This window comes from Bidens hawaiensis, unplaced genomic scaffold (genome assembly GCF_021521415.1).
Source record: "Bidens hawaiensis isolate Kalapana, Puna unplaced genomic scaffold, B.hawaiensis_p1.1 tig00007049_1, whole genome shotgun sequence".
NCBI lineage: Eukaryota > Viridiplantae > Streptophyta > Magnoliopsida > Asterales > Asteraceae > Bidens > Bidens hawaiensis.
This window is the reverse complement of record NW_027491485.1, coordinates 248924-276754: the sequence shown is the minus strand read 5'-3', so window position 1 is coordinate 276754 and position 27831 is coordinate 248924. Positions and strand designations below refer to the sequence as shown.

Below are 27831 nucleotides of genomic sequence, written 5' to 3'. Positions count from 1 at the left end.
ATTTTCTTTAAAATACTTTTATTGTTTCAGGTCAACGATTGAGGACTTTGACAGGTCGAAACGCCTTCGAGTTATAACTGGATGTAAGCCAAATGAGTTTATGTCAGTATAAAAAAAGTTTAAAATACTGCTTAAGCCAAAACATGCAATAAGTGAAATGAGCTTGAGTCATTTAAGAAAAAAAGTTGTCAATTTTGGTTATGGTTAAAAAATGTTATAAGCATAATGAGTTTGAGCCATCTTAAAAAATGGTTTTGGTTTGCGTCAAAACAATTATATGCAAAATGAATCCAAGTCATTTAAAAAAATATCAATTTCGGCTTTGGGTAAACATTAAATCATTGGTCGTTTATGAAGGTTTCAAAAGACTCCCAAATAACCGTGATTAACATAGTAGAATTGGTTCATGTCAAAATGTCCAGCAAAATGAGTTTCCACCATTTTTTTAATATTTTTATTTTTTCGGATTAACGATCGAGGACTTTAATATGTTAAAATGCGTTCGAGTTATAATGGGATGTAAGCCAAATGGATTTAGGCCATTATAAAAAAATTAAAGTTTTGTTTAGATTAAGATGAATAATAAGTAAAATGAATTTGGGACATTAAAAATAAACTGTCAATTATGATTCTGGTTAAAACATGTTATAAGCATAATGAGTTCGACATATATCTTTAACAAAAAGTTTTGGTTTGCGTCATAATAATTATATGCAAAGCGAATTTGTTTCATTTAAAGGAAATATCAATTTTACCTATGGGTGAACATTAAATCTTTGGTCGTGCATGAAAGTTTCAAAAAACTTCCCAAATAATCGTGACTACCATAATAGATTTGGTTAAGGTAAAAATGCTCAGCAAAATGAGTTTCATCATATAAAACTTGTTTTTTATGATTCGTATAGTAATTGTAAAGTACAAAAAAGCAACATTCATTTTTTGAAAAAACCGTATCGTGCCATATGTTTAAAAAGTTGTAACTATTAAAAATCTGTTTAAATATATTGTTATCACCGCAGCATCGCGCGGGTAAACTACTAGTGTATTTCTAAGTAAAATTTTTATCCCATATTTGATTTTGGTTATTCACCGAACTAAATAAATTAACCGAATAAACATAATCAAATTATCGAAAACCGATTGGTTATATCACACGTGCCCGCCAATAGATAAACAAAACATGATACAAAAAATCATGCGTATTGTACAGCTATAATGCTAGAAGAGAGTATAACAAACGATGCAAAACTTACAATACCTAAAGCAGCCACACACTTATAGTTGTTATTATATAAATTATAAATAATAATAAATGTTTCAACTTTCAAGTCAAAAGAAGACTGTGATATTTGTGATATCTGATTCGATCATGAGAGTGTTAGGGTTTTACCATCAATGAGCCTTCGGACGTGTAACATCTCCAAAATTTCGATCCAAATTTAACAACTAAGTAAAGTTGAAGGATCAAAATTCCCTAAAATAAGTGTTGGGAAAATTTAAATTAAGAAAACAAGATCATTCTATAAGGAAATATTTCTTAAACAAAATTATCTTAAGGATATGGAATAAGGAAATTCCATCCCACATGGAAAGATGTAAAAAGTGGAAGCATTCCACATGGGTATAAATAAGAAAAATGGAATCCATCCCACATGGAAAGTGGTAAAGAAATGGAAGCTCTTTATAAGGAAGAGATTTTCCATAATAATATTCTTATATGCCTAGCATGCACCTAGTAGTCCTTGCGGAGGGTGCGAAGCACCCGACGCGCACGCGCACGGGCTCGGGCGAAGGGCGCAATGTGGCGTTTTGATGGCGCACTTTGCACTTCGCATCGCCAAGAGCCGCTTAAGAGTCGCCTTAGTGTTTTTGGACAACGAGAATTAGCCTAGAAATGGCAAGCTATCAAAGACAATGGACTAAAAGTGAAAAAAAATATTCAGGGACCCATCGCGCTACGCGATGAGTCCAAGAAGACGGCCATCGCTTACCTCGATGGTCCGTGATGACTCAGGGACACGTGTCACACTCTGGTGACACCTGGAAGCGGGGAAGGACACGTGGCAGGCCACGTGGCGCCCATGCAGAAATTGCGGCGTCGCGGTACGCGACGGCCAAGGAACGCGATGGGACCCAAAATCAAGTATAAAAGGGGAGGCTACGACCATTTCTCCCACACATCTCCCATTCACTCTCTCTCTAGTTACCTCGTAATCCGTGCCACATACCGACGGTACCTCGAAGTGCGTGTCATCTGAAAATAACCCGACATTCTATCTCGAAGTATGTGTACGTCACGACGGCCACCATATGTTGCCTCGTTTTGCGTGCCAACCTCGAAGTTCGTGCTAAGCCCCGAAGTTCTGACAATCTAAGCACCAGTACGTGACATAGAGTAGAAGTGCTGCTCATACAAACTTATGTATCTAACTTCGAATACCCGTGTAAGGTAAGGGTTCTGACCTAAGTCATTATGATATTATTATTATATGGCTTAGACCATAGTCAGGGGTATAGCCCAAAAACCTTGATCATAATTATGTTTACGTAAGCTTTAAACATACAAATGATTATAATAGTGTTTCTTTACAACTAAGAAACATCAGTTCTACATTCATAAGGAAATATAGTTTCTTTACGATTAAGAAACATAGCATTCGTATACAAAGAATATAGTTAAAACATTGTTTCTTCATGTGTAAGAAACATAAGATTTTATATGCATAGCAGTCAATGAATGTTTATTCTTGAAGAAGAAACAGACTATAGATGTGTCTTCATGAAGAAGAAACTCATCATATGATTTGGTAAATAAACAGAAAGACTACTGGTCTAAATATTTTACTCAAACAAATGATCAATCAAGGTTTAAAGCTATTTAAACCAGACTAAAGGTCTATAGCCGGATCAAGAGACGATCCGGATATTTATATACCTATTTTATAATAGGTCAATCATCAATCAATCAATCAGTCAATCATTCACAGTCAAGGTTTCAAACGAGATAACCATATCATTCAGAATAGTCAATCACAGGTGAATACGTTCAAACCTTTTATAACGTGAATACGTTCAAACCTTTTATAACGTGAATAAGTTCAAACCTTTTATAACGTGAATACGTTAACCTTTTCAATCAGTCAAAACATATTTATACTCAATGAGACGAACGGGTGTTTGTCATAACGAGTCAATCAATGTCTACATGAGATCGAGTAATCTCTAAAACGTTATAATACAAAGTAGAGAATAAAATCAACTCAGACCGAATACGCATGTGTATGGATCCAAACATAACTGTTAAAGCTCATTCAATCAATCAAAGGCAATGAAGCCGCGAGCTTAAACGGTCATGACAAGTTCTCAGTTCAGGGCCGTTTGGCTCGGGGAATACCGTTGTGTGTGTAGGGCAGTGGTACACATACCGGAAGTAGAAATGCTTCCGCTGAGATTGTCAAGAAAACTACATTTGTATTATAATCGTCATTCAAATGTTTTATAGAGTCATACGTGTTCACCAGCATATAGCTGACGTATTTTTCCCCACATTTCAAGGAATACAGATTAGTACTGGTAGCAAGACATTCATGGAGTTAGATGCTCGCAAGGTAATGATGGCTCAGTTTTTAATTATTAAAATATTGCAAACGGTATTTCAACAAGCTTTATAACTCAAACACCGGGTATTTATTATCCGAGAAAGTTTTCAAATAAATTAATATTTTATTCAACCAAAGTCTTCCGCTAATATAACCCGCAACTCTGATGTATTTACAAAATAGGTACCAACTATTGGTCACACGCCTATGCCCTAAGCCAGGGTGTGGCAGGACGGGTGGATTTCCCTGAAACTGGAGATAACTTGGAGGCATTTAAGGGTTTCGTACGACTGGGTTGGGTCAGTTGGCGGTGGCCTTTTGCCATTGGGTCATCCCATACGAAGTAACTAGACAATTATCTGTTTGTTAGTCGTTAGAAAAAAAAAGTATTTGCTCTGTGTGTGTATGCGGTCAGTGAGTAGACCCCAATGAGTTTCATTTTCGTGGTATCGAGGGTGGCACAAAAGTGTTCCCGTTGCTCTCGCTTAACTAGGTACTTCGTCCACGTCATTGATTAGTTAGTTAATACAAGCATTAAATGATTATTCAAAAATAAACGAAGTATCTTAGATGGACTTTCACTCACCAGTAACAAATGTTTGAAATAGTGACAATGAGAGAGTTTTGAAGGCTTTGGGGCCTTGGGTGATCGAGATTCGAGCTTGAGCTAGCATAATTTTGAGTTTAGTTTGTCTGACATCAAACAAATCAAGTTCAATTTTTTTCAAAACGTGCATCCGAAAAATCAAGCTAGGTTTGTCAAAAATTTCAGGTTCAAGTTTAGCTCGTTTATTTTTTTATTAATCATTTGTTGTTATAACTTATGCATTATAACATACTATATATTATCAGTTAATCAATTATTTTTATCACAATTATATACACAATATATTAAATAAAATGTATTATTATTGCATAAATAATAGTTATGTCATTCACAAATCTTGTTAAACTTGTTATGACTTATGATTGGGGTGTAAATGAGCAACAATACTCTGCTCATTCTGACTTACGATATCTCAAAAAAGCTCAACCTATTTTGAGCCCAAGTAGTTCGCGAACGACTTCGCTTGAATCTACACTTGTATCATTTAAACACTACTCAGTTCAAGCTTTTAAACGTCGGTACCGACCAGGTCACGAGTGACTTGTTATTAAAAAGATGGTATTTTAATAAAAAAATAAATTTCTTTCTTTAAAAAAATCTTTATTCTCACAAATCACAAAACAGCAGTGGGTGTAGGAAGTGTGGGAGAAGCGATTAATCGAGGCAAAGTAACCGGAAAACCTCCCGTCGCCGTCAGACACGTCAGCTCCTCCGATCAATTTAACACCGGTAAGCTACAGCCTTCTGTTATTAAGTATTTTAGGGTTTAGGGTTTTGCAAATTTGAAATGTTCATTTACATATATTATTATTGTATTTGCAGGCAACACTAATCAAAAGAAACAATCATGGATGGTACGTTCCTTCATTTTCTATTACCTAAATGATCAATTTAATAAAAAAATATTAATTTGTTATGTTATGTTGAATCAATTGGGACAATTTATTCATTTATTGTAAGTTTGATTGGTGTGGGATTTGTTTGTTGAATGTTCAGTCGATTCGCAACCAATGATGGAGGAAACGGTTCTGATGGGAGACGATTTAATGCTCGGACCGCCATCGCCTATAATTCCACCTGAAATTGCCTCTCATGTTCTTGAAGGTGTTAATTTGTGTGATGGGATCTTAAGGAACCTGTTTCTGTGTAAGTTGTGTTTCCGCGTTATGTTTGTTAATTGTTTTGGACTTGGTTTGTTGACTGCTTGTTTGGAAACTTGTTGCAGGCCTGCAAGTTAATGACATAGAGCCGTTTTGTCAAGAAGAGATTGTGTTGTACCGGGAGTGTGCGGAGAAACGAGTATTGTTCTTTTTAATGAATTACTATTTTCTCGTTGTTTGTGCGTTTGGATTACGGAAATAATAATGACGATATTAAATGTTACAGGATAAGGAGTTAAGGCAGCGTCTTCAAGATAGCGAGTATAAGTTAGGTTTGTCAATGCCTTTGGATTTAGCAAAAGAACGAGCTTATCAACTTGAATCCGAAACCACAACGTTAGAAAGGTATGCTAATTGTGTACTAATTCATAATTATTAATCTTATTTTGTTTATTATAATGCATTTTTAAATAATATGCATCGCAGGCGATTGATTCTTGCAAGTGGGATTGAAGGTGCAGAAGGGTTTCGCCAAAGATGGAGTTTGCATGGTCGTCTTACTGATACCAAGTAATATTTGCTAATTCTTTTTGAAAGCTTTTGTTTATATTATCTTTTTATGTATTTGAAAATCTTGATTTTATTAAGACTATTGTGTTCCCTTGGATCTTAAAGATGACTTAGATGAGGGGCCAGTTGGTTCTAGGATGGTTGGGCATTAGGGGTAGTACTGTGTTTTATCAATAATGCATGCTCTGATCAGTCAAACGTGACCAGTCGTATGTCTTTTTGTGATTATTAGATAAGATTGTTTTTATGTTTAATGCTTGTTTTGAGGACAAATGTTTTGATAATGTAAGTTTTTGCCGAATATAATAGTTTTGATGATGGAGTTTCTTTAAAACAAATTAGTAATCTTTTTTTTATCAATCTGTTTTTGAACATTTCGCGTATGACTTTTGAGATACCGTAATTGTATTGAACATTACGCAGGAAAAGGATGGAAGCATTAAAGCAAGGACTTGAAAATAGGAAAAAAGAAGATTATGTCACAGCTAGTGTTAAAGCTCCAACAACAAGAAGATGGTTCTTTTGGTGAAAGTAGGAAAAAAAACATTGAATGAAAATAGGTCCCGGATTGCAGTGAAAATAACACAATACGAATACAGCTTTCGGGATTTGGTTTATGTGTTTTGCCTGAAACATATGCCGAGTTTTTTGGGGGTCCCCGGTGCTCTGTTTTGCAGCAGTTAACTCATTTCTTCTTGAGTTATTATATATTCGATTATAGGATGCATAGAATATGATATAATCATGATGTGTTCTACTTATTGAACTAAGTTTGTATGGCCACCTTTGATTGCCAGTGACCTTATGTTTGTTTATGTATACTGCCTCTGAGTTTTGTGTTAAAGTATGCAAACTTTATCACAATGGAAATTTATTTGTACGCCACGAAAAAGGTACACTAGTACTTGTGCTTTCGAACGTGTACCCTGTGAACTAGAACTCACCTTTTGCATTCAATTAAAATCGGTGTGAGTAAAAGGACAACTCATTGCATTTTAATAAGATCAAGACATGTCTAAATAATCTAGTCCAAAAAACCCATAATAGGTTAATATGTTTCTGACTTGTGAGGACTGAGGAGTGTGCTATGTATGACTTAGAAATTACAGTTATTTTTATTTATAAAGTATATTTATTCCTTGCTATTGATGATATATTTTTACCTTTATCTCATTTCAAGTCCTGATAACATTTTGGATAGTCAAGATGAGTATATTTTTAGCACTTTCGGTTTGGTTGACAAGATTACGTGAAAATAGATTTTGTATATCGTTTTGTAAATAAATAAGACTTAATACCGGCCGACCGGAGAGTTGAGTGTACTCGGAGTACTCAGCTTAAGTTCACCGACTTGATGCGATTCTGGCTAAAGTTCAACACCTTTGATCAATTCTCAGTAATTAGCGGAGTTAAAGAGACTCGTCTTGGTGACATATCATGTAGCGAGTACTTGGCCCTGTAAACCTATTTTTACAACATTGATTGAAACCATGTTACTCTTATTATTAATATCTAGTATATTTTTTTTTCACTAAAAGTGATTTAATACAGAAATACGGTTAGATATATGAAAGTTATGTCAAAGAAGTATCAAAGTTGAGATGGCCGAGTTGGTCTAAGGCGCCAGATTAAGGTTCTGGTTCGAAAGGGCGTGGGTTCAAATCCCACTCTCAACATATATTTTTTGTTTTATTTTGGCCTGTTTGCTTTTGGTTCATACACAACCTATAACCGAATTTTGAAAATTTTTAAATCAAAAACCATAGCCGGTCCAGTTTCATTTTCAAACCTCTTTTCATTTATATAAAAAGCTGAAGTTATTTTGAAAATACAGAAATGGGCTGAATATAGTCTGTACCCATCTGCTCTTGGTTCCGTTAATCGGTTTTGATGGCCTACAGTTTTCGCACACAGCTAAAATAGATACCATTTAACCAAAAACGATATAAAACAACAGTATATTACTATATAGGCAGCTGTTCTTAACATCTTTTACAACTATGTCATGTTACTAACTAAAAAATATTTTAAACAATTTGGAATGATCCAGTAGCAGCACTATACATGATTACATGTCATTAAAACTCATCATTCTTGCTTGAATCATGAAGCAATAAAGGGTAGTCAGTGCGATCAAAACGTTTATCAAAAAATGACTACATGTAGCTAGATGAACCATAATCATTCACACCACTATTTAAGAACTGATCTGAACCGTACACAAAGTTCCCTTCGTTTTCATCATCAGCAAGCGAATGCAAACCTGTGTCCAGAAAGCTTAGGGGCTTACTGGCAGGTGACTGAATAAGAAACAGAAAAGATTCCGAATCACGGTTTTCTTCCTTGTTTAAAGACTCGTTCAAGCACCAAGTATTACAATCTTGAAATGGGAATTTGATGCTGCAATCTTCCTCCACAGCCATAAGATGCTTTGGAGTGTACGGTGAGATTGACGATGTCAGCAAATGTTCTTTTCTTATGTGTCTGGTGATATAAGGAGATGATGCTAAAAAAGATTCATCTTTTTCACTGTTGTCATCCCATCCCAACAAGAGTCTTTGTGGCTGTTCCAAGAGTTTAGGCTCAGTATAAAGACGGAATTCATCAAGCTCTTGGAAGTTTCTAGATTCATGTACAGGAAAAGGCTCATCAAAAGATACGAGACCCTCCATGTCAAAGTTCTGAATTCTGAAACTGCTAGCTGTACGGTTGTGATTATATTGACTACTAGATTCTATACCAGTAGGATTCCATTCCAGGATATCCAAGCATGATCTATTGTGAGACTTGATGATTTCTCTATTGCAACCTTCTGTTTGGCAGCGGTTATACTGAATTCTATGACTTGGGGAAGGCCCACATGAAAAAGATTCCGTAGGATTCCTAACTATAAGATTATTTTCTTTGAGTTGCTTTGTTGGTCTACATAAACCATCATCCAAATATGATATATAATTTGGGGAAGGCCCACATGAAAAAGATTCCGTAGGATTCCATTCTAGAAGATTTTTTTCTTTGAGTTGCTTTGTTGGTCTGCGAAAACCATCATCACATGAAAACGAATCTGTAGAATTCCATTCTAGAAGATTCTTTCCTTTGCGCTGCTTTGTTGGTCTGCAAAAACCAGCATCCATATATGATAATTTTTGAGACTCCATTAAGTTTCTTTTGTAAGCTTCATGATTTTTGATTTGTGTAGCTGATTCTAACTCAGAAAAAGGAAGCAACTTGTATTTAGAATCATATTCATTTGGATCAGGATCTATGTGAGTCTGCAAAATGCCAGCTTTTTAGCAAACAAACCAACATATTCATATCAAATAGAATATTCCATATATTAATTCATATCATACATTGTTATCCTGGACCACAGGGAGTATCCTACTGATGAGAGCAGAAACCAAATCAAACCTGAGATATAAAACTAATCAAAGATGTTTAACTAATAATGTCAGGATGTGGAACAGTTAAGATTGTGGAGTTAGCTAACCCTTCTGAAGAAAGCTCCTTGACATCATATCTATCTGCTGCTAGGTGGCGTAACTTCTCCCTCTTTGCAGAAAATACTCCTTTATTCCCTGCTAAAAAGATACGTTAACTTGTGAATTACGAAAAAGATTGCATCAACACAACATATATAACTCGAAAAACGTTTACCCGAGTTATTTATTTTGCTGCCCACTGATGGAGATAAGCAGTTATATAAACCAGACCTAACATGTTGAACATTTGTACCATCAACCGCTGCATCACATCACATAGCATCATAACTTAAAACATGCATTAAGGATTGATTCTTAAGAGTAATTCTTAATTATTTGATAAGGCATGACTGGCCACATATTCTCACCAGAATTCTTTGATCCACGACACGGTGGTGAAAGAAAGGAATAATGGGCCTCATTTTGTTCTTTCCCATTTGGCGATGAAGATTTGGCATACTTAGTGCTCTCTTTCTGCACATTAGGTACCTCTGCAAAGTTAAACTACTTGTTAACTGTCACAAAGTACTAGTATAATTACCTATAAATAACTTGTGTAACATCAAATATATCAGATATCAGTTGACACGGCAAATTATGAAAATATAATAACCTTCTCTTGTAAAATTATGGCTGTGTTGAACTTTGCTTAATTGGTTGTCATGAGCGTTGGGATGCCCATTTACATCACTAAAAGTATTTGTCTTAATCCTCTTGAAAAATGCATATTCTGAGGTTTTTGCAGCCAGATCTCCACAGCAACCTGGAGTCAAAAAGTCCTTACAACATCACCAACAAGTGGAAGGATACAACAAGCTAAGTTTCATTGCAAACATCTATTCCAAATCTTCTATATCAAAAAAATAAAAATAATGGAGGACACGTGACATACTTTTAGGCCACCTAAAAGTCGGTTGTTCCTGTTTCTCTCTCTTATTAAATATTGGATCCCACGTGTCGATTTCTAGTGAAGTCTAGATTTTGATTCTTTCCCATTAAAAAATAATAATCGTTTTCTTTAATTTTGTAAATACTATGATTACACCATAAGTCATATTCTATAACTTTTTATAAAAACGTCTGTGACAGATCTATGACATATTATTTATATAATAAACATTTATAAGAAACAATTATTTAACCTGAATAACACATAAAATGTATGCAATTGTAAGGGTGTTAAAACTCATAAAATATGCCGATTTACCTCTCGGATCACCGCCTGCTTCCGATCGATTAGAAGAACCATTTTGTCCCAAATTAGGGATATCATGGGCGTCAGCATCACCAACTTCCATTCTTTTAACCTTCTTTGTACCTATAATAACCAGACAACAGATTCAGCTAATCAATTCCAGCACAATACGTATTCAGAGTTACAAATTACACTCAAGTTACCTTCAATTCCATCGGCATTTACTCGGCGAAATTGCTCGAAACGACGGTCTCCAATGATAGCTCTGATTGAAGTACTCCGAACATTGCGTCGTGGATTGTTGTTAGGGTTTGGTTTGGGTTTCTTGGCGTACTGACGCATCGTTGATTTGAAATTTGGGATTCAGAAACCCTAGGTTTTGATATGTGAGTTGCAGATTCAATTTTGGCGCCAAATTGGAAACGGTTGTTAGTGATGCTAACTTTACCCTTTCAAGTTTCACAAACTGTGTATTACGAAATATTACTGATATGACAAGTTGAAGGTAAATGTAATAAGTAAAAGGTAGGCAATATCTCAGAAATCGAAGAAAATGTGAAATTTTGAGTTACCATGGTGTGACCATTAGTATAATTTACTATGCATCTTGATGAGGTGGTCTAACAGGGCATATATATGGATCTTGACTTGTATTCAATTGAAGACGGGTCTTAATATGGTTGAACAACGCTCACTGGAAAACGAAGGAAGTGGCCGTATTTTTGGAGGGACTCAAACCGAATACCTCATAAGCCACAAGGACCCCAAAGCGAATTCTGTGAAGTTAGGGGTAAGTATCTCATAGCTGAATTTTTTTTGTTTATTTGGAATCGATTGTATTTTATTCTTGCTCCATCTCCAAACACAAAAAAAAAAAATAAAAAAATCCTTAACTAACACCGGCAACTAAATTAAAGTAATCATTCCAGGTCTCCACCTCGCATATAAATCTAATAACCCTAAATGACCCAATGGCTGAGCTTTCTCATTCAAGACGAGCCCACGCTTCTTTGCTCATTCACTCGCACGGGAAGAGAGATTGATTGCGGACGGGGTTGGATTGTTTTTCTTTTCCATTTCAGTGTATATAAACATAAGGCTAAAAAGATGATTTTGCATGAACTTGATATAAATCTTTAACGGACGTCTATTCCTTAGATCAAACGGGTAACAAGTGAATAAACAATTTGTACAAAATGGGTAATTTGTAGAAAATTAAAAACTAGTGTGCAATTTTGATTTACTATGGTGTTCATCCAAGCAATTTACTACTGTCTATTTTTTGATGTTAATTCTCACAGCTTAAAACATTTTTCCTTTCTTTCGGCATGGATGATGGCAGGGGCGGATCTATATAGCGACATACGGGTTCACGGGAACCCATTGAGTTTCGAAATTTATACAGGATATAGGTATAATTTATGATAGTGAACCCACATATATTTTGAGAGTGAACCCATAAACAATTCAGATTCCTGGTCTGGTGGTAACACTTTTGCCTTTCAAATCAGGAATCCTGGGTTTGAATCTGCCTCCTAGCGTGAAATTATGTTTTTTTTTCTTTTTTCATTAGCTTACTAGTTAGAGTTTTCATTATTTTACTCTTTACCTCCACATCCCCCACATTGTTAACACACAGTACACATACATAACACAGCAACATTGCAGCCTCAAACCCTATGTGCCCACCATCAAACATTCGAACTCCTACAACCCACCTCCGCGTGTTGCGTCTTTCCATCGCGACGCCCTCGAACCTCCTCTCCATCTCTCCTTCACTTCAGTCTTCACCGTAAGGTATATTTTAATGTTTTGCTTCAATTATTTTTGTTTATTTATTGAAATTACAATTAGAAAGAATGATTATGTCGAAGTTTGTTAATTGAACTAGAAGATTAGTGATGTTTAAATTTGCTTTGGTAAAATCTCAAGATTTAAAAAGTCAACGTATCTTTATTATGTATGTTATTCTTTCTATGACGATGTTTATTTTTTGTTAATTTATCGTATTTATGTTATGTAATGAACCTTACCCGACCCGAACTGTTGAAGCTTGAACCGACCCAAACCTTTAAATCGACCGGAAAATGTTTATGCCCGGTCGTATATAACCAGAGCATTTAAAAACAGTAAACCCATTGAAAAAAATCCTGGATCCGCCACTGGATGATGGATCCTTCAAGTTATGTGTTTCATTCTCTCGACCCTAGAAGCTTCTTATACCAAATAATGCCAGAATCATTGTGAAACTAAAAGAACCCATAACTATGCTAAATTTGGATAAAAAGGATTGTTTTCAGATTTCACTCTCTTTTAGATTCGATAATTATCACATCATGAAAACCTAAAACAAAAAACAAATAAGATTGAAAGATTTATTCACCTAATATATCCTCGATGATAACTTGAAATAAAAGTATTCAAAATATATCTTAACTCATAAAAAATAAATACTAAATAAAAAAAAGTTACGATACCAATTATAAATTTTCTTCTTTTGACCCTTAAAACACCTCAAAACATATTTCTTCTCATGTTGACTGACTTGATGAGAGCATGTTTGGAATTGAGTTTAAATGATACTTATTGGCTTTTTAAAAAAAAACCATTTTGAAAAGCCATGATTTATGGCTTTTGAAAAACTGTTTTTCAACCATTTTATCATGCTAAAATAAAAAAGAGTTTTGTGATGCCAAACAAATTTTAACTTAATGGCTTTTTAAAAACACCCATAAGTAAATAAACATTTTTTCAAACTCACCTCCATACATGCTCTATCTCACATACAAAACTAGTAGTATAGTACTAAACCCAACTTGAGTTTAGATTTGCCAACATACCCATGAAGCCCAACGATAGACCACCAAAGCCCATGAAGCCCAATCTCTTGAATATAGTCAACTAGTCGGAGTGCTAAAATAAACAAATCAATCAATCAATTAAATAGAGTTGTGTAAGAAAACTGTAAATTAGTAACAAGTATTTGCTTTGTAAATATTGCTTTTGGTCCATAATTATCTTTATTAGGGAGTATTTTAAATATTTATTCAACAGTAAGAGCTAAAATATTAAAAGCTAAAAACCTTTTAAATTACAATCAATAATCAGGCTTAAACTAATTAACTAAATAGCTAGTAAGTACGATGAGGCAGGAGTGGACTACAGAAACCACTTTCTTTGTGACAAATTTACCCGATGGGGCTACAAGTACAAATCTGTGGCAAGAATGCCGAGAGTTTGGGAAGGTGTCGGACGTGTATGTTGCAAAGAAACGAGACCGTTGGGGGAACTGGTTTGGGTTTGTAAGGTTCAAAGGGATTGAAGACATGAAAGGATTGTTGGAAAACTTGAACAAAATAAAGATATTAAACGCAAAAATTGGAGTTAAGGTGGCGAAGTTTGATAGAAATAAGAGGTGGGTGGCGGTGCACAGCCGGTGGCTGATCGAGTTTTCAACTTTTCGAAGGCACCAGTTCAGGCAAATGAGCCATTGAAAGTTTATGGAGAACGCTCATATAAGGAGGCTAGATCGGTGTTAGCGGTCGCAAAAGACATGCAAGCATTGTGTAACTCCAAGCTCATGTTAAGTGAGGGGGGTTGAAAATGTGGCCATTTCGTATGTGGGAGGTATGTCAGTTCTATTTACTTTCAAAGAGGCTAAATTCGCGAAGGAGCTTGTTAATGAAAAAAGTGGTGTATGGAAATCTCTATTCGAGTCTATGGAGATCTGGGATGGCCAGGACGTAGCGTTAGACCGAGTCATCGGTGTTCCGTTGAGGTTACGGGATTCGAAGACTTTTGACAAGATCGGAAATTTGTTTGGGAAGTTAGTATGGCCTTCAAAGTTTGACTGGGAATCTTGGGATAACTCACGTGTTTCATCCTAACAAGTCATGGGGGCATGATAGATGAAGAGGTTAATGTGGTTTTGGGGAATGTTAAGTTTCCGGTCCGAGTAGTGGAAGAAAGTAAATTTTGGATACCGGTATTTGATGAGTATGATTCGTCGTGTGAGGATAGTGGGTTGGAAGAAGGAGAATTCCGGCCGGAGATTGAGACAAACAGGAATAATCATGAAAGTGGGGACCGACGGGGTATCCAAACAAATAGTTTTGCTCCTGGTGGGCTTCATTATGAATTGGGTGTGTTTCTAAAAGGCCCAGGAGATTTTGTAGTCCAAGATCAGGTACAACGAAAAAAGGCACTGATTACCCTGCTGGTTTTGCGTATACGTTTCCGGATTTAAATAATTCAGTGGGTAAGGAGGAAGAAATAGTGGATCAATGGAGGATGTTGATGAAAGTAATGGAAACGTGGGTGAAGGTGAATCTCAATTGGGGGATTTTAATAAGGAATTGAAGGTGACACAAAAGAGGCTTCAGGATTTAATGTTGGTGGCGGAAACACGACAATTGTCACATGGCGAAATGGTTGAAAGAGACCAATGTAAAGTGTTTGTGCAGGAGTTTGAAATTCAGAAAGTAAAAGATCTGCAACAAAAGGCTAGGGTTCATTGGGCGGTAAATGGTGACGAGAACTCGGCTTATTTCCATGGGTTGCTAAATGCAAATTTATCAAATAATAGGCTTCATGGGTTAGTTGCTGATTATGGTAGTTGGTTGGATGACCCGATAATCCTGAAAGATATGGCGTTCAATTTTTTTGCGGAACGTTTTAAAGAGCCGACGGTATCGAGGCCTAGCTTTGTTTGCCCGGGGCTGTCGGTATTATGCAATGAGGAAGCCGATTTATTAGTTAGGCCTTTTACACTGATGGAAATTAAAAAGGCAGTATGGGATTGTGACGGGATAAGTCTCCCGGCCCGGACGGTTTCAATTTTAAGTTTCTGAAAGGGTGTTGGGGTTGTTTTGAAGATGATGTTGTAAACAGTTTCTCCGAGTTCTATAACACTGGGAGTTTCAGTAATGGGTGTTTATCTTCATTTATTGCATTAATCCCGAAGGTAAAGGATCCTTTGAGGTTGGGGGATTTTCGACCTATAAGTCTTATAGGTTGTATAAACAAAATGATTTCCAAGGTGCTCGTGAACAGATTAAAAGCGGTGATTGGGAAGTTGATCTCGGAACAACAATCGGCGTTTCTATCGAATAGGAGTATCTTAGACGGGCCACTAATTCTTAATGAGTTGGTGGCGTGGTTAAAAAAACCGGGAAAACGTGGAATGGTCTTCAAGGTGGATATCGAAAAGGCGTAGGACTCGCTTAATTGGAATTTCCTTGACTCGGTTCTAAGTCAAATGAGTTTCCCGTTTCGTTGGAGGAGGTGGGTTTTAAACATTTTAGGGGCCGGACATGCCTCGGTGTTGGTAAATGGATCTCCTACCCGGGAATTCTCGTGTTTCCGGGGGCTTCGTCAAGGTGACCCGTTATAGCCATTTTTGTTTATTATTGCGATGGAAGCTTTAATTGGAATGATGAAACGAGCAGTGGAAACGGGTGTATTTCGGGGTATAAATGGTGGCTTAAATGGGCCGGTCTTATCACATCTTTTGTATGCGGACGATGTTGTGTTTATTGGGGAATGGAAGGAGGAAAATGCACTGAGTCTTCGTCGAATTCTGAGATGTTTTTACTTAGTGTCGGGCCTCAAGGTGAACCTTCAAAAATGTCGGGTGTATGGTACGTGTGTGACCCCGGTAGAAAAACAACACCTGGCGAACATACTACAGTGTTGGGTGGATAACTTCCCGTTTAAACACTTGGGGCTATAAATTGGGGGTAAAATGAATCGCATTTCTGCATCGGATCCGGTGGTGGATTTGTTTAAAAAGAGGATGTCAATTTGGAAAGCCAAGACATTGTCTTTTGGAGGACTTGTTACTGTTATTAAGTCAGTTATGAACGCATTACCGACCTACTATTTTTCTTTGTATCGAGCTCCTGATGGAGTTATAGAAAAGCTAGAGAAATTGAGAAGAATGTTTTTTTTTTGGGGGGGGGGGGAGGGTTCAGATGATAAGTCTAAGGTTAACTGGGTCGCGTGGCAACGTGTGATTGAGCCTACGGACTATGGCGGGCTTGGGTTAGGGTCACTCCGATATGTAAATGTTGCATTATTGGCGAAATGGTGGTGGCGGTTTAAAGGGGAACGTGACTGTTTATGGCGAAGGATAATTTGGTCAATACATCATTCGTCGCGGAGTTGGCAAAGTATTCCGGCGAAGCTTTCAATCCCGGGTCCGTGGAAACAGATTAAGAGGGTAGAAGACGAGTTGGTAAGTTTTGGAATAAGGTTAGATATGCTTCTAAAACATGTGATTAAAAGTGGTAACAACGCTCTCTTTTGGCTTGATTTTTGGATTGGCGAAGAACTTCTTTATTTAAAATTACCATTGTTGTTTAGCCTTGAAAGGGATAAAGGGTGCACAGTGGCTGATCGGCTAATTATGGTGGATGACATTATTTGTAGCACATGGAACTGGTTGAGGGTGCCAATGTCCAATTTGGAGGTGGAGGAGTTTAGGAAGCTTCTGTTAGTTTGTAGAGATGTGGTTTTGGTGGAGGGCAAAGATAGAATTGGTTGGGATCTGAAGAAACACTAACCAGACCCCGGGCAGATTACGGGTAACCTGGGGGTTAGATGTTTCCCACGAGGGGTTAGACCCGGTAAAGATGGTTCTTCTGATAACCTGCAAAACAGACACCGTGAGCTTGTCACTGAGAAGGGGGGGGGGGTTCCTCCTTGTGACCACCCTCCGGCGTGAGAATCAGACTAGATTGCTCTTTAAATATAAATGTATATTAAGAGATTGCTAGAGCAGATATCAGGTATAATATGATGATAATGTGATGAGATATGATGAGATAAGATGATCATACCATTTAGGGTATTTATAGCCGAAGGTAGGTTTCCAAGGAGGTGTGGCCGGCTGAATAGTATTCCTGTTCCACCAACTGTGGCCTACGCACGTGCCCTGCTGGTAGTTGGTGGGTAGGCAGCGGCTGACAGTGACCAGGCCTGCTGTGTACTATTCCTTTTCCACCAACTGCCGGCTATGCACGTGGTATGACAGGAGTTGGTGAGTAGGCAGCGGCTAATAGTGACATACAGTACAGGAGCATGCTGCTCGCCATACTGTTGTCAATAAGCTGTCGTATCTTTAGTCAGATCTTTTGCCCATACCTCGTCAGGTACAGTACAGAAGATCTTCCCGTATCGTACGGACTGGCTTTTGGGCGGGAGTATTCCCCCTCCCGCCTTTGTGCGGGATTGTTCCCGGCTTTGCTCATTCCTTCAGGTGACACTGAGTGATTGAGAGCTAAGTGCCTTGTGCGTGTAGCCTTGCTGCGCGGGTGGCCTTCCCTGATGGCTTGTATCCGCAACTGCGGGAACAGGCAGAGTCCTTCACCATTGGGAGGCATTTCCTGCGGGAACAGCTTGCGTACTGCGCGTAAGGACGTCACGTCTCTGAGCATGGTGGGTCCTGCGGATCCAGTTGGTTTCTGCGCAGACGTCCCTCTTCAAGGTGAGTCTTGCGGGTCCAACTGGGCTCTGCTGGGACCTACCTCTTCAAGTCCCCCCAGTCCAATGTTCTTCTCATGAATGTTTAATAAAGTGAGGTGAACTTTTGGACTTAAGCAAAGGGTTTTGAAAAGGGTTTTTTAAGGTTTTCCATGGGGATTCTTCCCGCGGAAGTCCTTGCCACTTGCAGAAATTCCCGACTTTCCTGCTTGATCTTTGGGTATGATGCGGGTAGGTCTGTAACCTCCTCGCAAGTCAGGAGCGTTGAGTCCCACTTGTGTGGATTCTCCATGAGGTTTTGGTAGTTTTGAACATAGTGATCAATTATGTTAAAACCACCAATTCCATCCTGGAGCTTCAAACAATGTAGTTCTCGACGTTCCCGCTATGCGGGGATGTTATTTCCGTTTCCGCAAGCATTGCCCAGAAGATCCTTCTTGGTTTCAATTCCCTGCGGAGCGTTAGGTATGTGAAGGGTTTTGCCTTAACACTGTACCCGCGCTCGTCTTACGGTTACTTTACTTCCAAGGTATTCCTGGCGTCAATTCCCTGCGGGTGCTAGGTATGTGAAGGGTTTTGCCTTAACACTGTACCCGCACCCGTCTTATAGTTGGTTGGTTGCCGAGGTATTCTTGGCTTCAATTCCCTGCGGGTGCTAGGTATGTGAAGGGTTTTGCCTTTACACTGTACCCGCACCCGTCTTATGGTTACTTGGCTGCCAAGGTATTCTTGGCTTCAATTCCCTGCGGGTGCTAGGTATGTGAAGGGTTTTGCCTTTACACTGTACCCGCACCCGTCTTATGGTTACTTGGTTGCCAAGGTATTCTTGGCTTCAATTCCCTGCAGGTGCTAAGTATGTGAAGGGTTTTGCCTTAACACTGTACCCGCACCCGTCTTATGGTTACTTGGTTGCCAAGGTAAGGGGTATTTTCCCGCTTACTTTTGAATCTTTTTGAATTTTTTTTTTTTTTTTTTTTTGAAATTCGAAGAGTTGGTGAAAGGATAAGAACAGTCCAAACCTCTGAAACGTCGTGCGACGGTTTCTTCTGACTGTGTCAGGACGTGCAGGAAGTTATGGTGACGTGACAGTACATGGTCATTCCAGACGCTTTTTCAGGCGCGTGGGCGCGATTTTTCGGGCGCGTGGCCGCGAAATTAATGGTATGCGTCCTTTCAACAGCTGTTGCCAGCTTGCTTTTGGCCACGTATCATAGTTTCATTGCACATTCGATTTCTCTCTCTTCCGCATTAAATTCATCGCATTAATTGCGATTAGTATATAAAGGGGGAGAGGGTTCTTTGTAATCCACACTTTCACCCTTCTCTTCATCTTCAAAACGATTTCCGGCGAATACTCATCTTTTCAGTCGAGCATTCCCTTGAAATCGTTCTTCTTTCATCTGCAAGATGTCTTCACGTGATCTCGAATCTACAGCCGATGACAAGAGTACTGCTGGCGAGTGCCAGTGTGCTCTGCCTGTCGATCTGTATCAGTACATCGTCAGGAAGTTCATGCTCGAGTCTCTCGAGCCTGAGTTTCCTGAACCCCACCAGACGGTGTATGATGCCCCAGAGGCAAGATCGGGGTTTATGCTGCATTCTTTGTCTATGGGAATCTTAGGTTCCCATTGACAAAGTTTGTTTACCGTGTCCTGGAGAGGCACGGTGTGCACCTGACCGAGGTGCACCCGATGGCGATTGCGAAGATTCGCCACTTCGAGTGGGTGTGCCGGATTCTGGGCATTGAGCCCTATGTCGACCGCCTGATGACCTTCTACACTTGGAGGTGCATCCAGGGGTGGTATACCCTGATAACCCGGATTAAGGGTTTGAAGATTTGCGCAACCGAGCGTAGTCTTCGCTCGTGGAAGCGGGAGTTCTTCTACATTTCCGCTCGCGCCATCCCCCTTGCCATGAAATTCAAGAATGGGCAAGCACTTCCCAGCCTTCACGCCTCCAACTACCAGGAGGCGGAATGGTTTTCGAAGATATCCCGAGTCCAATCTCCGGTTTACCAGTTTGCGGAGTCCGGGATGGTGATGTTGGGGATGAGCCGGGTGTGGAAGGATGCGGATGCGCAAAAGATCCCAATCGTCCTTGAATACGGTTCGAACTCTGTTCCTTACGGTATGCTCTGTTTCCTTTTGTTAATTTAGAATTTCTTCTAACTTCTTTCTTGTTTATTTCAGAGGGGAACGACTTGCAGTCGCTCATGTACCCGCGGGAGGCTGACGGTCCCGCTCGGATGGGTACTTGCGCTCTAGACGAGAACGAGTTGCCCATCCTAGAACAAACGGCGGATCGGTTCGTGGAGGTCTACCCGCTAGGCCACGAGATCCTTAGCGCCAGGCGGCCAGGTAAGGCGCTATTCGACCCTCGACCCCTCAATGTTGAAACCTCTGCTGGAATTCCTCTAATCGTATGTTCTGATGAGGAATCCGCAGATGGTCCTCCGTTGGTGCGGAAGAAGAAGGCTGCCGGCGGGAAGGGGAAGGAGAAGGTGGCCTCCACTGCCGATCCGGTGCCTCGGTCTGACTCAGAGACCGAGAGCGAAGAGGTGGCGGGGAATCCCGGTGGTGATAAGACCACCATTCCGGAGGCTGTGACAACTGTCACCGGAGAGCCAAGGATGACAATGGTGAGCGGCGTGAAGAGGCCGGCTCCATCGGGTTCATCCCCGCGCTGTCCGTACATTTAGGCTCAAGAAAACCCGTAAGTACAAACTTCCTTTATCTTTAACTTCATAGCTTAATATCATTAACACTTATCTTCTTTGTGCAGGCGTGGATGTTGACGCATTCCAGGGTGGAGCGCAGAGGAGTAGCTCCCCGCCAATGACGGTAGGCCCGGTCAGCCTACCTGAGGCGACGACCCAGGCGGCTGCGCCTGCGCCTGCTTCCACTGGTTCAGTTGCTCACTCCGTTGAGCCGACTGTTCCAGTTGTGATGACGTCACCGTCGGCCGTCAGTGCGATATTTACCGCATCTTTTACTGAGCCGGCGGTTACTTTTGCTGCGGATTCCGCGGCGGCGACCGCGGCGGCTTCTACCATGCCTCCGTCATCGGCAACGACGGCCGATCCGTCAGGTATGCATGGGGCTTTTCGCCAACCTCTGCCTCCTTCCCATCTGCCTGACCTCTTGGATGGATTTCCCTTGGGTTCAGGTGATGGGTTTGGCGGCTATCGGCCTGTTATTGACCCTACAGGTGCGTAGGGTTCTTTTGGCCCATTTTATATATTTTTATCCTCTTTTCCTAACTGCTTTATGTTTTTTGCAGTGTCGGATTCCAATGAAGTGTATGTTCCACGATGGAACATTCGCCGAGGAACAACCCTTCGCACCCCTGTGGAGTGCGTGGAGTGGGCTCGTCACGCTGCTCCCAGTGGTGCGTTGGGGGAAGCCATGGCTAGCTACCAGGAGGGTAGGCTAACCAATGAGCTTCGGGTTCTCCTGGCCCGGATGCAGCCGCGCGTCGAGCTGCTTTGTCGTGAAAACGACAAGTTAAAAGCAGCTCGCATTAAAGAAGTGGCTCAGGCGCGGGCTGTCCGGGAGGAGAACCAAAGGCTTACCGCAGCTGCTGCGGAAAAGGAGAAGGCCTTCAAGGCCCTCGAAGTTGAAGTTCAGGCCCGGCTCGAGGCCCGTTCCAAGGCTGCCCAAGCTGTTAATGAACAGCTTCGGCTGGCTAAGGAAACTGCAAGGAACGCAACCGAGAGGGCCACCAAGGCTGAAGCTGTTGCTGAGCCTCTACGCGTGGAGAATGAAGAGCTTAAAGCCAAATTAGAGGCTCTCCAGCAGGCTCATGATGCCTTGGCGATGGAAGACGCCAAAAAGCTCCAGGAGATCTTGGACCAGAGGGGGGTGCTTGACCATACTGAGCGGAAGCTAAAGGGCGTCGAAGAGGCTGCGGCTAAAGAAGTGTTGCTTGCCAACCTCAACAAGAGTGAAGCCGAACGCGCCCGTAACGAAGCTCAAGCTGCCCTCCAAGAAGCTCTGGTTGCCAAGGAATGGCTTCTTCGAGAAGCGTTGTCTCAGGTATGCTTTTCATTTCTTTACGCTTTTCTTTGTAGATAGAAAAGGTTTTGACACTTGTATATTTTCTTGTAGGTTGTGCATCGGGTCTTCTCAGAGACGTCTTATGATGATGCTATGAGCGCAGCCCTCAACGCTTCTCATGAGGATGGGGAAAAGGTCGGCTTCCTGCTTGGTCTAGGGTTCGTTGAGAAAGGCATCCCGCCTTCCAACTTCCCTTTGTATAGTGTTGATACTGAAGCTGTTTACGACCAAGCAGTGAATGAGTATGCCGCCTTCCCGCATCCGGTGGTGGAGAAGGTGAACCAAGTTGCTGCTATTGATGATGGGCTAGCTATCCTTAAAGCTTTCCTTGAACCGCCACGTTCTACTGATGGTGCGGGTCCAAGTGGAAGTGGCCCTGAAGCCTGATCCTGAAGATCCCTTCCCACTGCTAGGATAGATTTAGCTTGTATAGATTTATTTTCTTGTAGGCGGGTAGTTACCCGGCCATTCTTGTAATGAATCATTGTGAAATATAAATCTTTGTGCGGGTAAGATCGCTACTTTCTCTGGATTCCTTGCTTTATAAACGTTATATGACTTGCATACTTTAGTTTAAATTAGCAATTTTCCAAGTGTAGAATAAGTTAACCTTTGAACGTGGTAGATAATAGGTTGAAGTTTTGCTTCCTCTTTCGTGATTGTGCGGGTAGGACCGTCACTTGCACTTAGTAGGTTGGCTAAACTTTACCTACATCTGACCTGCGTGGAGGTTTTCCTCATCTTTTTTGAAATTTCTAAGTGTTTAGGATAAGTTAACCTTTGAACGTGGTAGATAATAGGTTGAAGTTTTGCTTCCTCTTTCGTGATTGTGCGGGTAGGACCGTCACTTGCACTTAGTAGGATGGCTAAACTTTACCTATATCTGACCTGCGTGTAGGTTTTCCTCATCCTTTTATTAGAAATTCTGTTTTGAATAAGTTAACCGTTCGACGCGCGGTTGTTAATAGGTTAGTGTTCAGTTTCCTCACATGATTCATGCGGATAGACCGGCACTTTCATTTAGTGAGATGGCTGAACTATTCCCCTTCAACTGACCTGCGTGAAGGTTTGCCGTTTTTTGGGTTTCTGCGGGTTTTGCCGCCTTCCCCATGCAACGACTTTCACACTTATGTATGCGGTGAAAACCGGCATCAGTGTTGATAGTTCATAAAAGTATAAATGTAAAATCATCAGCGTCGATGTTCTAAGGAGAATCATTTCCATTAGAAGTGGCTCTGGGCCTTTTCTTTACAAATTTGGAATTGATCTACATGCAAACTGTGTAATTGAGCTCCCTTCCATGTTGTTGGGATGGGAGTGCCATCGAGCCGATATGCACCTGGTTCGGGATCTCGTTCTTTACGCAGCATGTAGTCTCCACATTGAAGCTGGAAATTTTATTCGTGTTTTCCCCAGCTGAGGTTCTACACGGATCAGCCTGCTCAGCGTTCATTGCGCCACGAGGTGCGCGAGCGTCCCATCTCTGACAAATGCTTCGACCATGTCCTTTACGTCTATGCATTCTTCAGTGTTGTGGCCTTTTGTCCTGTGAAAGTCACAGTATTTGCTCCGATCAGCATTGTGACGATGTCGGATTATTGGAGGCTTTGGCCATGGGAGCTCCTCAGTGGCGAATATCTCGGTGACGCTTTTGGTGAGTGGCGTCCATCTGGAGTTCTGGTTTGACTGTACATTATCCCTTCCGCCTAACCGATGTTGCAAGCCGGATGAGGTGTCAAAGTTTACCCTTGACTGCCAAATGCCTAGCTTCCGCTTTTTGTTTAATCGGGCGGTAAGGACGTTGTCTTCTCTTGTTCTCTGGGTGTAGAGGTTTGTGCTCTGTGGGAGATCTCTACCCAGTTGCCTCTCAGTTTCCGCAAAGCGTTTTGCTGCTGTCATGATGGCATCCCATGTGGATGGCATGCCATCTTTACCCGTTAAGGTGCGGATGAGCTCTGGGTCGTTCGCGTCCTGAATAAAAGCAGCGTGAACAAGATCTTCGCTAATGTTACCCAGACTTAGCTTCTTTGAGTTGAAGCGAGTGATGAAGTCTGACAAAGATTCATCTTCCTCTCGAATGCATTTGAGGATTGTCCATTGCTCCTCAGTATACTTTCGTTGTTGGCTGAAGTGTTGGCTAAACTTCTGTTGGAAGTCTGCCCAGTCGTAGATGTGGTTGACCGGTAGACGATCGAACCACGCTCTAGCTGGCCCAACAAGCGTCATTTGGAACATGTAACACCACGTAGGTTCCGTCCAATTGCTGACGGTTGCCCCCGCTATGAATCTGTTCAAATGATCATCTGGGTCAGATATACCATCATATGTGCCTATGTTAGACATTTGTTTGGCACTCTTTGGGGCAATTGCTTCCGCAATGTCCCTTGCAAATTTGGACGTTCCCGCATTTGCAACAGTTGGTCTAAATGTTTTGGAGAAGTCACGTGGACTTCCACCTGTGTTTTTTGGATTGAAGGCTTCTCCAAAACGCCTTCTCGGTTGGGAGTCCGTTTCCTTACGCTTCCCTTTTGCCCTATGGCGAGGGTTCGCGTCGGTGTCGGATTCCTCCGAGTCATCGTCCAAGTATTCTTCGAATTCGTCAGCCTGTTGGACGGAACGCAAGCGTTCGTCCAACTCAGCTTGGAATTCCCTCTGACGTGCCTCCGCCCATGCCTTAACTTCATCGAGTGTTTGGTGGTGGAGTCTTGTTCGTTTCTCTAACTGGGTATCGGTGAATCCCAGTGAGCGATTATTTACTGCACTTGCCCCAGCTTGGGTAACTGGGGTAGTGTTCGTAAAATTTACTTCACTTGCCCCGGCTTGGGTAACCGGGGTAGTGTTTGTAAAAACTGTGTAGCCGGTATTCCCCCCAGTAGCTGGGGTTGTGGTTACCGGAATTTCTTTAACCATCTTTCTAGAAGTTTGAAAAAACTGAAAAGAAATGAAGTTCTAGCTTTTATGCACGGATGGCGCCAATGAAGAAACACTAACCAGACCCCGGGCAGATTACGGGTAACCTGGGGGTTAGATGTTTCCCACGAGGGGTTAGACCCGGTAAAGATGGTTCTTCTGATAACCTGCAAAACAGACACCGTGAGCTTGTCACTGAGAAGGGGGGGTTCCTCCTTGTGACCACCCTCCGGCGTGAGAATCAGACTAGATTGCTCTTTAAATATAAATGTATATTAAGAGATTGCTAGAGCAGATATCAGGTATAATATGATGATAATGTGATGAGATATGATGAGATAAGATGATCATACCATTTAGGGTATTTATAGCCGAAGGTAGGTTTCCAATGAGGTGTGGCCGGCTGAATAGTATTCCTGTTCCACCAACTGTGGCCTACGCACGTGCCCTGCTGGTAGTTGGTGGGTAGGCAGCGGCTGACAGTGACCAGGCCTGCTGTGTACTATTCCTTTTCCACCAACTGCCGGCTATGCACGTGGTATGACAGGAGTTGGTGAGTAGGCAGCGGCTAATAGTGACATACAGTACAGGAGCATGCTGCTCGCCATACTGTTGTCAATAAGCTGTCGTATCTTTAGTCAGATCTTTTGCCCATACCTCGTCAGGTACAGTACAGAAGATCTTCCCGTATCGTACGGACTGGCTTTTGGGCGGGAGTATTCCCCCTCCCGCCTTTGTGCGGGATTGTTCCCGGCTTTGCTCATTCCTTCAGGTGACACTGAGTGATTGAGAGCTAAGTGCCTTGTGCGTGTAGCCTTGCTGCGCGGGTGGCCTTCCCTGATGGCTTGTATCCGCAACTGCGGGAACAGGCAGAGTCCTTCACCATTGGGAGGCATTTCCTGCGGGAACAGCTTGCGTACTGCGCGTAAGGACGTCACGTTTCTGAGCATGGTGGGTCCTGCGGATCCAGTTGGTTTCTGCGCAGACGTCCCTCTTCAAGGTGAGTCTTGCGGGTCCAACTGGGCTCTGCTGGGACCTACCTCTTCAGGATCTTAATAATTCTGGTTGCTTCTCTACGTCTAGCCTAAAAGAAAAAATAATTGAGGCTTGTTCAGCTGTTCCGGGTTACAAAATCGAGTGGAATAATTGGTTCCCTGAAAAGTGGGAATCCTAGCTTGGCGAGCGGAGTTGGATAGGGTCCCCGTCTTGACGTCTCTTGCCAAGAGAAACAATAGGATTGTTTCGGTGGATTGTCCGGCGTGTGGCGTTATGGAGGAGACGGCAGAACACGTTTTCATTGCTTGTGGGTTAGCCCAAGCGGTTTGGCAAGCAATTACTATTTGGTGCAAAGTACCGCATATTTTTGCTTTTAATATTAGGGATATTCTTGAGCTTCATAAATACTCAAAGTTCCCTAAAAGGAAGGCGAAGTCTTTTTACGCGGTTTGCCTAGTCTCATTGTGGTGTTTATGGAAGGCGCGAAATGACATGGTATTTAATGGTATGGCGATCACGGTGGATAGTGTAGTAAGTGAAATTAAAGGGCTTAGTTATCTTTGGGTTAAAAATAGGTCGGGAGTGTCTCAATTGTCTTGGAAGGATTGGTGTAGATTTAAAGTGTACTGAGTTTTTTTTCTTTTTGGTGTCTGTTTCGGTTGTGGTGTCGGGCTAGTTTCTTGCTAGTCCGATTTATTTTAATAAAATTTACTTTTGTTGGCCGATAAAAAAAATAGCTAGTAAGTACTTCTGACTCCATTAGTAGGGCCAAAACAGGAATTGAATTATCCAAGATTGGAATATTACATGATCCAATATAGATTTAGATAGGTAGTGATTGGGTCAAGTTTCCAACCCAAATGGCGTGGGACGACATTATCCAACCAAAGGATATTATCACCCACGTGGCAACACACCACTGGCTGTCCCAATTGAAACCAACACCATTCACTCAAAACTCAATAAAAGATAACCTTCTTTACATCAAAACCCTTTGACATCCAATTATCAACTTTGTTCATCATTTCCACACCTTCAAAATCAAAACTAGCAATGGCAGGTTGTAGCATGGCATCTGCTGCTACAAGATTTGTTGTGACACCAAATGTCACCACCTCTAACACCACCTCACTCAAGCCCAATATGGTCATGTTACCAATTCATAACACTAGAGGTTCAAGACTGGCTGTAAAGGCGACCGAAGAACCCGCACCACCCGCTGCAACCGTTGAACCGGTTAAGGAAGAGAAGCCCAAGCCACCACCAATTGGACCCAAGAGAGGAGCCAAGGTATGTATTATATATAGTTAATAGTATCTTTATTTATTTTATTAATATATTTCAATAAAATGTGACACATGTCCTACAATATGTTCATATACATATAATGTAATTATAATTATATAAAATCTTGTTTTGTGAATACTTTTATGCTTATGTAAATGCACAGGTGAGAATTCTAAGGAAGGAGTCCTATTGGTTCAAAGGAGTGGGATCGGTTGTGACCGTAGACCAGGTAAAGTTTATAATATATGTGTGTACGTGTGTGTACAACTAATGTGTTAATGGAGTATGTGTGTTGATATGAAATGATATGATATGGTATGCAGGACCCAAAGACTCGGTACCCGGTTGTTGTGAGGTTTAACAAAGTGAATTATGCAAATGTGTCAACCAACAACTATGCATTGGATGAGATCCAAGAAGTATAGAACCGAGTTTCTTGACCGTGTTGTGATTGTAGAATGCATCATATTTATATCTTTTGCAACATATTTTATCAATGAATTTGTATTATATTCAATATGTGTGTTTCTTTGGTGCCTATATTTTGC

General features: G+C 40.9%; 4 protein-coding genes and 1 non-coding gene across 6 annotated transcripts; 4 read left to right on the top strand and 1 right to left on the bottom strand.

Annotated features, from left to right (window-relative positions):
* The first annotated feature begins 4842 nt into the window (after positions 1 to 4842).
* Positions 4843 to 6622, top strand: LOC143634409 (uncharacterized). Its single transcript, XM_077102501.1, has 7 exons — positions 4843 to 4935; positions 5029 to 5060; positions 5203 to 5352; positions 5432 to 5505; positions 5593 to 5711; positions 5793 to 5876; positions 6300 to 6622. Exons 2-7 carry the CDS (start codon positions 5054 to 5056, stop codon positions 6403 to 6405), a joined length of 540 nt encoding a protein of 179 aa, XP_076958616.1. The 5' UTR covers positions 4843 to 4935; positions 5029 to 5053; the 3' UTR covers positions 6406 to 6622.
* An 849-nt stretch (positions 6623 to 7471) lies between these two features.
* TRNAL-AAG (transfer RNA leucine (anticodon AAG)) lies at positions 7472 to 7552 on the top strand. Its single transcript has one exon. It is a non-coding gene; the product is annotated as a tRNA-Leu (tRNA).
* Positions 7553 to 7863: 311 nt separating this feature from the next.
* LOC143634408 (uncharacterized) lies at positions 7864 to 11010 on the bottom strand. 2 transcript variants are annotated; one of them, XM_077102500.1, is made up of 3 exons: positions 9727 to 11010; positions 9534 to 9620; positions 7864 to 9454 (listed from the first exon to the last, which is right to left on the bottom strand). In XM_077102500.1, exon 3 carries the CDS (start codon positions 9032 to 9034, stop codon positions 8033 to 8035), a length of 1002 nt encoding a protein of 333 aa, XP_076958615.1. In that variant the 5' UTR covers positions 9035 to 9454; positions 9534 to 9620; positions 9727 to 11010; the 3' UTR covers positions 7864 to 8032. The 2 variants fall into 2 exon arrangements, with proteins under 2 accessions (XP_076958615.1, XP_076958614.1); XM_077102499.1 differs by having other exon boundaries at positions 7864 to 9148; positions 9230 to 11010.
* Positions 11011 to 16296: 5286 nt separating this feature from the next.
* LOC143634452 (putative mitochondrial protein AtMg00310) lies at positions 16297 to 17115 on the top strand. The gene has a single exon (XM_077102534.1). The coding sequence runs from the start codon at positions 16297 to 16299 to the stop codon at positions 17113 to 17115; it is 819 nt and encodes a 272-aa protein (XP_076958649.1).
* A 9851-nt stretch (positions 17116 to 26966) lies between these two features.
* Positions 26967 to 27800, top strand: LOC143634407 (photosystem I reaction center subunit IV, chloroplastic-like). The gene is made up of 3 exons (XM_077102498.1): positions 26967 to 27286; positions 27447 to 27512; positions 27607 to 27800. The coding sequence occupies exons 1-3, from the start codon at positions 27050 to 27052 to the stop codon at positions 27706 to 27708; spliced, it is 405 nt and encodes a 134-aa protein (XP_076958613.1). The 5' UTR covers positions 26967 to 27049; the 3' UTR covers positions 27709 to 27800.
* Positions 27801 to 27831: the final 31 nt, after the last annotated feature.